Below are 10,842 nucleotides of genomic sequence, written 5' to 3'. Positions count from 1 at the left end.
AAAGTGTAATTATAGGCAACAGCCTTTTATGTTGCCTATTTAAAATTTTATTGTAACACTTGAAAACCATTACCTATTATACTTCAAGGAATAATTTACAAATATTGCCAAATATTTGTTGTTTGAAGATGTATTAATAATAATACACAAAAACTATTGCTTATACTCACATTAAACAACATTTTTAAAATTGTTGCAACCAAAACTACTACCTAAAGCAAACAATGTTGTAGTGTAAAAATAAGCAAGGGAAAATTCAGTTTGTAGCATATATAAAACTTTGCATTCTATGATTTTGGTTGTTAATAATTGCTATAAATATTAATCCTTTTGACAGCCAACCTATTGACAAGTAAGGGTCATCTTAGAAGATCTAACCCATCACTATTTTTATTGGAGGTAATCTCTATTTGAGGCATGGTTAGTACCAACCCTCAAGAGCATGTTTGGATAAACCACGCATTTCACACCTAGGAAAGCACTTCCTAATATTTGAGATGGAAAAAGTTGTTTGGATACAAGATGATGAGTGGGATTTTTTATGAGAAGTATACAAAGAAACTATAATGGTTTACACGAAACAAGATCAAGAGAAGATTTCCTCTTATCATCAAGAGAAAAGTATGCTTCTAAAAGGTATTTTCTAGGGTGATTTGAATGTGGATTTATAAAAGTAGCTTGAGGAAGGATTTGAAATGCAAATGAAAGTTGGAAAGCATCAATAAGAGGAATAAATATATGCCCAATTTGTAATTGATCATACTATCTTTGCATTTTTTTCTCTCTTCCTTGTGTATGAGTTCACACTCATTATAAATCACATTGTTTGTATAAAAAAATTATGGATTAGATTGTACATTGTAAATCGAATAATTAATCATGTTGATTTTTAATATTAATAAATTTTGAAATCATTTATTACAAAAAATTTCTAACATATCAAACTTTATATTTTTATTCTTATTATTTAACATATCAAATTTCACGTCACTTAATTTTTTTTTAAATTTTTTAAATATTTCTAATATATTATATTTGCATAACAAAAATTACAAATTAAATCAATGTATTTTTTGATCATTGTACATTCAAAAACGTAATTCAAAAGTATAAATTATCATTAATTCAAATAACTTTTAGTTTATTAAATTGGTTTTTTAAAAAAAAGCATTTTTAACATAAATTTCATTATAATAATTGACTTTTGTCTAATGAAAAACTAAATACATACTAAATATAAGCACTTCTTTCAATAAATTTGAACCTTAGTAGGACTAACCCTTCCATTAGGACCAACTCCCATTGGTGAGCTATGTTTTTAAAAATAAAAAAAATAAAAGCATTTTATATCCTTTTGACAACATGAAGAGTTTTTAGTGAAAGTGGATGAGAAAGAAATAAAATGAAAATGTAGTTTTAAAACATGTTCAGTTTATACATGAAGATGGGGTATTTCAACTTTATGAAGAGAGCGAGGGAGGGAGTTGGTTGCATGCATAAATATGAAGGTGAAAGTGACTTCCATCAGTTTTGAGAGAATTGAATTTTTTGGAGAAGTAGACTTCACTATGCCAAACAACCCAATTTTTCAATTCTAATTGTTTACCAAGCACCGCATTACCGTAAAATGACTTCTCTAGAGGGACGGGGGAGTAATCCCATAAAAGAAACTCGCAGGACTTTGGTGGACAATGAGGCTTCAGCTGTAAAGATCAAAAAGCAATATTAAAAAAAAAGTATATATAGGATATAGCTGTTGGTTTATGTGTCTCTTCCTTTTTTGATTTGTTGAAGAAATGGTGGGATTAGATGAAATTTGGTTGCATGACATAACTGTCTGCTCTGGAGTAAATATATGCCGGTAAATAATGCGTATGCTTTAGACACTGATGATGATTCACCGCAATCAAATATGAATGTGGATAAGCATCATTAGTCTCCGATATGTCAAATCAAATGGCCCTCCGATCCACATCAAGGGAGGAAAGGGGGGGGCCGCCTGTTAAAATCTTAAGTTGGTCGCATATTACATGCCCGTCGCTCAACTAATCCAATTTCCTTTCTCAATGCCTTCAAGCGTTTTCTTTTTTATTTTTAAATCTCATTTAATTTTCATCTAATTTCACGGAAAGATCTGTCTTCTCAAGAAAATTAAGACCGTATCCGATATTCACTTCCTTAATCAGTGCGACCGAAAGAAGAAGAAACAGATATTCATACAAAAAGAAGATATGTATCAGTGGGATACGGGATTCAAACTTGATTGCCTAAATTGCAGGCGAAGAAGGAGAACAAGAAAGCAGAGTAGCTAAGTGAGACAATATAATCTGCAACATCAAGTGGTGATCAAAAGGGCGTGAGATTCCATGGCATAATGATATGGGCTCCCGTGAGTGCTTGATTGGGGAAATGGAATAATTTGGAAGGGCATGTGCACAAGAGGTGGTGGTGACAGGCAAAGGCAATAGAATCTGGAGAGGGAAGGGGGAAACAAGCAAAGTCCAAACACACAGAAAGAGCCAAATGGTGGAGTCGTCAGGGAAGAAAGGGAAAGTTGTGTGTGAATGAAAGAGTTGGGTTCCAATCAGGCAGGCACAGCCAGCAGCAGCATCTATTCTATTCCCTTCATTCCCTCTATCTTTCCAATATTTGTTTGGTCGACCTTTCCCACCTTGGAAGTCCTGCAGCTTTATCATCAACTTTTCCTCATTTTCTTTCTGCTCTCTCTCAGTGTCCTCCTTGCAGGCTTCTCCATGTGCTTTTGCCCCCGTCACTTCTCTTTCCTCTACCTGGTACCTCTCTCCCCCTCTCTGCTTAAAAAATTATTATTTCTTGATTCCCCCGACTTCTTTTTCCAAAGTTCATCGCGTTTTGCTTTGCAGGATTGAGAGCCCATTAGCTACCTACATACCCTCTCTGTCTATATCCCAAACGGTAATGAACGGATTAGATAAATAACATTTCTTTCTTCTCCTATGTAATTGTCTTTCTAGAAATTACTTGGACAATGATGCTGGTGTCACTTTATGGAGTTAATGCGTTCGTTTCAGTTCACATGGTAGACCCTGTGTCACTCGATTATGAGAATCTAGGTAGCAAGTAAAGTCAGTTACTCGATGAAAAGAAGGTTGCGGGGGCAAAATTAAATCTTTCGACAGTTAAATAATAGTTCACATATTTGGCTTCACATTTGTTTGTACGTTTAATGCATCTTTGGCTTCACATGTAGACCACATATATTTATGGAGGAGGTAACCCGGGGGAACTAACTTCTTATTCTTTTTCTTCCAACATTTATAAGCGATGTCAGTTAATTTGAAATCTCTATAGAAGTCGGTTTAAATACGGGGAACAAATGAAGGGAAAAATTATCGAAGCCCTTCCAAAAGGACCTCCATGTAAATGCTATGTGCTGCATTCTTACGTCATGTTGTACTAAATGAACAGGCAAACAAAAACTACACACAGTATAACAGGAAAAGGACGCTGAGGGGCAAAATCTTGTTCTTTAAAGAAGTCCAATTGTGGGGGAGATAGGAATCTAAATGTGATCCAAACACTTAGAGACAAAATCTAATTCAGAAGATAAAAAAGGACTGATTCCCTTCGATTTCTTATGTAATGGAAGACAACTTTGAAGAGGGAAGCATTCCCACAGCTATATTAAGCCCTTCTCTTATTTATCTACATCCCTCTCCTTCTCACCCTTTTCATCCCCAAATATGACCCCAACACCCTCAAAACTGATCCTAACCCTGGCCAAGAGAATAGACGTCCAGGTAGATGGAGTAGTGTTTTGTGGAGCTTGGTCTGCATAAGCCTGAGAACTATGAGGGACGGTTTTGTCATTTGGGAGAGACTTTCCTCCTCCTTCTGCATATATGCTGCTAAGTAGCTTCTAACTAGCACGCGCAGGCTACTTCCTGACTCAAGCGTTGCAGCTTGTGAAGGCATTTGGTTAATTAAGCCAGCTGCCTCGTCGTACGTCTTCCATGGAGTGCCTGGCTCCCTGTATGCCATTTGCGTAGCCCATCAGTGCAGTGTTGGCCTTGGTGAATGGCGTGCGAGGAGTCATGCATGCTGGCATTGCTCTTCATCAGAGCAGACTTAATCTCTACCCGTCCCATTTCATATTCAGTTTCTGCATTTTGTACAATTCTCAACTCCTTAACGAGTCTTCCATTTCTTTATGCTTTGCCCTCTTTAATTACTCGCTCGGTTGTCTTGTCTAACTTGTTGCTCCGAGATTCCTTTGGACTTGTCTTGATGAGAGGCAGGTTTGCCGGTTAGGAATTGGATACACATTTACGTCCAGTACTGATCATTATCACCTTGATTACATGGTTGCTTGACACAGTCACAAGTCCTTGTTCTTCTGTAGTATCTTTTTTGTTGGTATAGGCTTCTTTTTGCATTTGTTCGCATCTAAGTCAAATGATCCTTCAAAGTAGGTTTGTGGTTTTTGAATTAATTACTATCGTTGAAAAGTCATAATTTCTCTCACAGGGTAAGCATACAATTGAGCCAGAAGTTAAATGAGAATTATATTTATCACCTGTCAAACTAACAAGCTTTATCCGATCAGCAATAGGAATTTTTGTTTTAGAAATAACTTTGTGGATATTGGTTATGTTGTTTGACACTGCTATAGCCTTTTTGGTTTATTATAATCGATGATTCACTGATATGTGCACATTTACCTTATAATTTCTGCACTCCCGTATTCACACACAATACACTTTGTACTTAAAACACAAAAGAAAATGCTATTTACTTATTTAACGAGGGGTTACTATTTATCATTCGTAGTGCTAAACTAATTGAAAATTATATAGTTGAGCTTGAGTATTCTAGTTTAAAGACTAAAAATTTAAACCACAAAGATTTGTGTCTTACGACTCTGGATTAATTTTTTTTTTTTCCTTTTAACCCCGAGTCTTTTGAAATAGTTTCAAAGTTTAGAGTTCCTCATATTATTATTTTTAATTCCGGTTCCCCAGCTGTGATTTTTATATACTAGATTTTACTCTCAGGATCTTGTTAAAATTGACACAGTGTGGCAGCTAGGATCCAGCTCTTGTAATCCAATTCATACTAGAATCAAAATTTTATTAGCTAGCCAGTGATAAGTGCTTGGAGGATGCTGCGTGGTACACAAGGCTAAGGAAAACAAGGAGAAGTCATGATAGCTGTCCTTCGTTTCTGCATCAATTTTCTTGAGGGTCCTTTATTATCAACCGCAAATTGAAGACTAGAAGATTTGAAGCTTTTGGCATAGATGAGATCATGGTAGGCAACAGTTTGAGAACTTTGTCTTGTTCAGTATGTTCTTAAACAATAGAATCTTAACCGCAGTTGACATTTATGGCGGGTTGCTATGTGATCCTCACACGCAATGACGCCATGAAAGCCCCACTTTATTGAAGCCAAGCTTTCTTGTTGGAGGATTTTGTTCGCCTACAGCATTGGACTTAATTGCTGCTGTATGAAATTGTTGTACCTTCTGCGCTGCCCGTATCTGCAACTCGATTCCGGCCTTATCACTGTACGCCTACTCTTTCTTTCTCCCTCTCTTTCCTCTGTGGATATACTGCTCATTTCACTAAAGCAGTCGGTGGTGGAGCCTTAAATATTTTATTGTTGTAAACACTGAAACATCATTATCAAACTCAAACACTAATCAGGTCGATATCTTTATATATAGTTATGTGACTTAGATATGGATATCTCCCATCCCTCGCACTTTCATCGAAAGTGAAGACCCACAAAATGAAACTTATGCGGGAATCTTAGTTAATATTAGAGACAAAAAATCATGGGAATCTCATGTAGGGAACACTCCAAGAATCGTCCCTTGATAAACTTGTTAAAGGAATTTTAGATAGCTTATTATACTATAAGTAATTGGTCAATCACTCTTCATCATATTTCTAAAGATGCTAACCTAATAGATATATTGACAGCGTGGCATAGAGGGTTCATACTATGAATGCAATCTTTATGATCATGTCAAAACTTCACTTAGATTGTGATGAGCTTTATGCGATATGACTTAATGTTATCGCCGTATTGATCCTGTTGACGGATTGCCTCTAGGCTTTCTGTTTTATTCTTTGAACTTAAATTCCAACCTCGAAAAGAATGGAGACATATAGCCAAATGAAGTTCTCCTTAACAGAAGCTGAATTAGTTGGTACATGGTATCAGTTTAAGGTTTGCTGAGACAAACTTTGGTGAAAGACAACATTAAATATCCGTATGAACAGTAACTGACTCGTGGTGGTGAGAAGCCTTGAGAGCCCAAACCAATAAAAAGCACTTAACATCAAAATTGAGAGAGTACGATTGGTCAAATTTGACGGGCAAAGTCAAACTGTGCCAATCCAATACCTCCTTCCAATCCGTGGGGTTCCGCCGCTGGTTTTGCGTGCAATTGCTTTTTGATTGACTAATGCTTAAGTTCCCACGTGTATATATCGGCCAATCACAAATGAACGCTTTTTGTCTGAAGAATCAATAGTGTGAACATCAAACATGTATGATGGTCAAATACCGCGAGCATTCTTTAGGTGTGAACATCCGTATTGCTCTAAATATTTTGTCACGTTTACAAATTAAGATATTTTATTAACAGTAGCAGAATAATAATGTCTGCCTCTACCTTGAATTAATTTCAACAAGAATGGCGGCAATTTACAAAGCTATGACAGTTGTACGCTTGATTGCACAAAATCAACTTGATTACACTATACACATGCATAAACAATAGCAAAACTGGATGAATCCCAATAAACCCTCATGAATTTAACGGGCGAGAACGGCCGACCTCCAAATACCCTGGTTTGCTCCACTTGAAATTGATTCGGGACTCACGGGTATTGGTATTTGCTGCCTTATTTTGATGTTTCTGAGATCAGCAACAAAGCCTGGTTTTGAGATAGCAACACCTTCCATGTCATTAATGATGCTGCTAGTCAACATTTCAACGACCTCTGTCATTCTGGGCCGAAGCTTGGCGGTTTCTTGCACGCAAAGCAGCCCCACTTTTAGGAATCGAATGCCTTCTTCCGCTACCGAGTTCATATTTGTAATCACAGGATCCACCATTTTTACTAGCTCGTTAGCTTTATAAGCTGCCCACACCTGCAGGCATAGTCACACATTCATTGGACCCCACGTGTTTAGTAATGAACTATTTCTATGTTCTTCTTCGTGCTTGTTTTCTCGAGAAAGCGAGGGAGAATTAAATTTCTTACCTTCTCTACCAGGAAACGATCCATATCCTGATAAGCATCAACCGCTGCTTGGCCACTAACAATTTGTAAGAGTAACACTCCAAAGCTATAAACATCTGATTTTCGTGTCAATTTTCCGGTAGTGGCATACTCCGGAGAAATATAGCCCCTTAAAATATCGCAGAACAAAAACGCCATAATTAGCCAGAGAATAAGGAAGATCCGATTCATTTACGTGCTGTGTTGAGTAACGTGGTATGCAGTGCTGTCACTTACAATGTCCCAGCAACTCTAGTACTGACGTATGACTTTTCGTCCGTAAACAACTTTGCGAAACCGAAGTCAGATAGCTTTGGCGTGAAGTTTTGATCGAGAAGGATGTTGCTGGGTTTGATATCTCTATGGACAATGTGGGGTTTTAGTTGCTCATGGAGATAGGCAAGGCCACGAGCCACCCCAACAGATATGTTGCTCCTCAATTCCCATCTGAATTTCATCCTGCATTCATCTGTGCCTACATATATCATCAACCAAAAGGCCAAAATTATGTCCAGGTCTGCTTCATTTACTTTCTGATACATGCTTAAGGACCAAAAACGTACCTAAAAAAGTGCGGGAAAGGCTGTTGTTTTCCATGTAATTGAAGACCAAATATCTTCGGTCTTCTTCCACGCAACACCCTCGAAGACTAACTAGATTTTCGTGGTTGATACGAGAGAGTGTGGCCAATTCTGCGGCGAACTCCATTTCTCCTCGCATAGATTCCAGTTCGACTGAAAGCACTTTCACAGCCACCACATTGCCGTTCCGAAGCTGCCCCTTTAGAGGTCAAACACAGTCAGTCAGTCTTTGGTGATCATTAATTCAAGTTTTACATTAATGGATCGCTTAAAGGTTCCTTTCAATGCCGCATCAAGTCTGTCAGCAGAAAAAGAACGAGAATAACCTTGTAGACAGAACCGAATCCTCCTTCTCCAATCTTGTCCCAGGAATTAAAACCGCCGGTGGCTAATTTCAATTCGCTGCGATGGAATACACGAAATGCTTCATCACCGCCTCCTTCCGGGTCATCTGCGGAGTATTCACAAACCCAGCATTAGATGAAAGAATTTAAAAGGAAAAACAAAAGAACAAGAGAATATAGAAGACAGAACATGTAGATCAGCGGAAGGGATAATATACCGAGCTGTCTTGGTTCTTCGACTGTTGCAGAGAAACAAGTGAGAAATGAACGAGGAATCTTCATGTCTTAACCCTGAGAATAGAAGAAGCGTAAGCTATCGCTGGATGTCGGAGAGCGTGTGAGCTTATATATAAAGGTTTTGGAGGCAGCGTGCAAAATTTCAAAGAGAACGAGTTTGGAGGCTGAAGAGAACTCAGAACAAGAATAGACGCCACACGGTAACTCGGTTAAGGTTGATTGACAGCGTCTCCGGCTTTCTCCGTTTGAATCTGCCTTTTGAAAATGTTTTCCAAATTCCCGCAACTCAATCCCTTTCGGAAGTTTCGTGGGTTCTTCAACCCAATCTGCAATTGCTTTCATTGTCAATTGTCAAAATTGCAATAAAATAATCCTGTCTTATTGCCTTTCTGACGTTATTAATATTCTGCTTCTATTTAAAAATTTAAAATATTTTTAATTAAATTTTATTTTCTAATAAAATAATTATTTATTTATAAATTAGCACTACTTTTTTATATTTATTCTTATGTAATAAAATTTTTTTACCTTTTTAAAACGAGTATTAATTTAATCAGTATCTTAATTTTAATTTGATTAAGAAAATATACCACGTGCCCTTTTTACATGCATGATTTTGTTTACCACAAATAGCAGTGTTGAATTGAACCACAGGGATTGGTCATCCGTCATTCTCTCTCAGGAATGGGAAGTTTTTTTTTTTTTTTTTTTCCAAACGAAAATAAGTGAATGTAATTAATCGCTACTATTTCTACTATAAGTCTCTCAAAATATGATCAGTGAATAATTTAGTTACAAATTAGTATATACGTGTTAATTATTGACAGATCATCTACTTGTTATATTTTAATTAAAAAATATAATAACAAATATATAAATGATTGTGGGTGTATATTTTAAAACGACATGGTTATTATTTTTGCTAAAATATATACATTACACTGTCGATGTTGAAAGAAACTGCATGTTTCTTTGTTTTTTTAATAAAGAAAGCATTTATCATATTTTTTTAAATTATTTTTCATGAATTTAATATTTTTTTTCACTACACAAATTTGTTTTATTAACTAGAGGGACAAGTAAGTCCGGATTTTTTAACTTTAGATATAATTACTATATTTAACCCGTTTTTCAAACTGTGTATTAATTATTTTCTCTTATATTTAAAAACAGATAAGAGATTTTGATAGTTAATTAGTTATTGTGCTTTCAAGATGTCAACAAAAGGAGGTGGACGCGTTTGCATGCTTTACATTTTGTGAACATTTGGTTAGAGCAGGAGGTCAACCGTGCTTCTCTCAATCACGAGTGAGGTGGCAATCTTAAAAGAAACGGCACGTTGGGATATTAATCTGATACATTCATTTTAAAGACCCGTTTAAATTTTAGTTAAATAGAATTAATTATAAAAATAATTAATTAATATGATTGATGATCAATTTAGAAACTGAATTTGATTTTATCTTTTCAAATTATCATAAAAACATTATTTTTTAAAATTAAATTATTGATAAAGTTGTACTTGACATCATTAAATTTGTTAAATTTTGTTTAAGTAAAATATATTATTTAATAGTAAAATTGAATTTATAAGTAATCTTTCAGAACTTATTTCAAAACTTGATTATGACTCAGTAATCAATATCAATTTTTTTTATGTTTGGATAATTTTTTTCAAAAACTGATTATTTGAGCCCCAGAATCGATTATAATGTGAATCCAAACAGGTTGTAAGATGTTAAATTTTAACTCAAACTTTTGGTTACTAGAACATAAAAAGAAGTCTTACATTTAAAAATTATAACATAAATTATAAATACATAAGTTTAGGAAATATATAACTAAATGGTTTAAGCTATTTTGATAGAATATATTATATTTAAGCATGCTTAATATAAAAAATCTAATAGGTATCATAAGGTAAAGTTGGAAAAATGTGTTGAACTTGTGAGCTAGCCTGTTTGACTCTCCAATTTTGACAAGTTAGGTTGAAGAAATTGGCCCATTTTTTAAAACAGGTTAGGCTATCCCAACCCGTAAAATTGACAGGTTAAAATGGGCTAGCACGTGAGCTAAACAGCTACCCTATTCTTTTCAAAAAAATAATTTATTTTTCAATAGCAATATATCTCCTTATAAATCTATAATAATAATAATATTTCTCAAATCTATAATTTATAACTTTTAAATATATTCTTTACATTTAAAAGATAATGTAAATCTTTCTTACAATTTACAAATAAAATTTTTATTATAATTTATAAATCGATGATTTATTAGTTTTTAAAGAAATATTTTGAATATTTATTACTCCCTCCATTCAAAAATGTAAGGCATTTTTCAAGGAGTTAGATATTAAAAAATGTAAAATATTTTTAGTTTTTTAATGTGTAATCATTGTCTTTT

At 35.0% G+C, this 10,842-nt stretch overlaps 1 protein-coding gene and 1 long non-coding RNA gene across 2 annotated transcripts; one reads left to right on the top strand and one right to left on the bottom strand.

Annotated features, from left to right (window-relative positions):
* The first annotated feature begins 2,664 nt into the window (after nt 1–2,664).
* On the top strand, nt 2,665–5,718 carry LOC129300525 (uncharacterized). The gene is made up of 3 exons (XR_008590788.1): nt 2,665–2,792; nt 2,883–2,934; nt 5,056–5,718. It is a non-coding gene; the product is annotated as an uncharacterized LOC129300525 (long non-coding RNA).
* Nucleotides 5,719–6,639: 921 nt separating this feature from the next.
* LOC129300523 (putative serine/threonine-protein kinase) lies at nt 6,640–8,768 on the bottom strand. The gene is made up of 6 exons (XM_054939094.1): nt 8,418–8,768; nt 8,182–8,306; nt 7,838–8,054; nt 7,512–7,749; nt 7,257–7,404; nt 6,640–7,143 (listed from the first exon to the last, which is right to left on the bottom strand). The coding sequence occupies exons 1-6, from the start codon at nt 8,479–8,481 to the stop codon at nt 6,805–6,807; spliced, it is 1,131 nt and encodes a 376-aa protein (XP_054795069.1). The 5' UTR covers nt 8,482–8,768; the 3' UTR covers nt 6,640–6,804.
* Nucleotides 8,769–10,842: the final 2,074 nt, after the last annotated feature.

The sequence above is a fragment of the Prosopis cineraria genome, unplaced genomic scaffold, assembly GCF_029017545.1.
Source record: "Prosopis cineraria cultivar Desert tree isolate PC_DT_omini unplaced genomic scaffold, ASM2901754v1 PC1630, whole genome shotgun sequence".
NCBI lineage: Eukaryota > Viridiplantae > Streptophyta > Magnoliopsida > Fabales > Fabaceae > Prosopis > Prosopis cineraria.
This window is presented reverse-complemented; position numbering and strand designations above follow the sequence as displayed.

Bases quoted from the DNA above. Each gene is read 5' to 3' on its own strand.
- LOC129300523 (XM_054939094.1), bottom strand. From the start codon at position 8,481: ATGAAGATTCCTCGTTCATTTCTCACTTGTTTCTCTGCAACAGTCGAA. The intron at 8,307-8,417 runs GTATATTATCCC...AATACTCCGCAG, and splicing joins CGAAGAACCAAGACAGCTCG to ATGACCCGGAAGGAGGCGGT. The intron at 7,144-7,256 runs GTAAGAAATTTA...CTATGCCTGCAG, and splicing joins ATCGTTTCCTGGTAGAGAAG to GTGTGGGCAGCTTATAAAGC.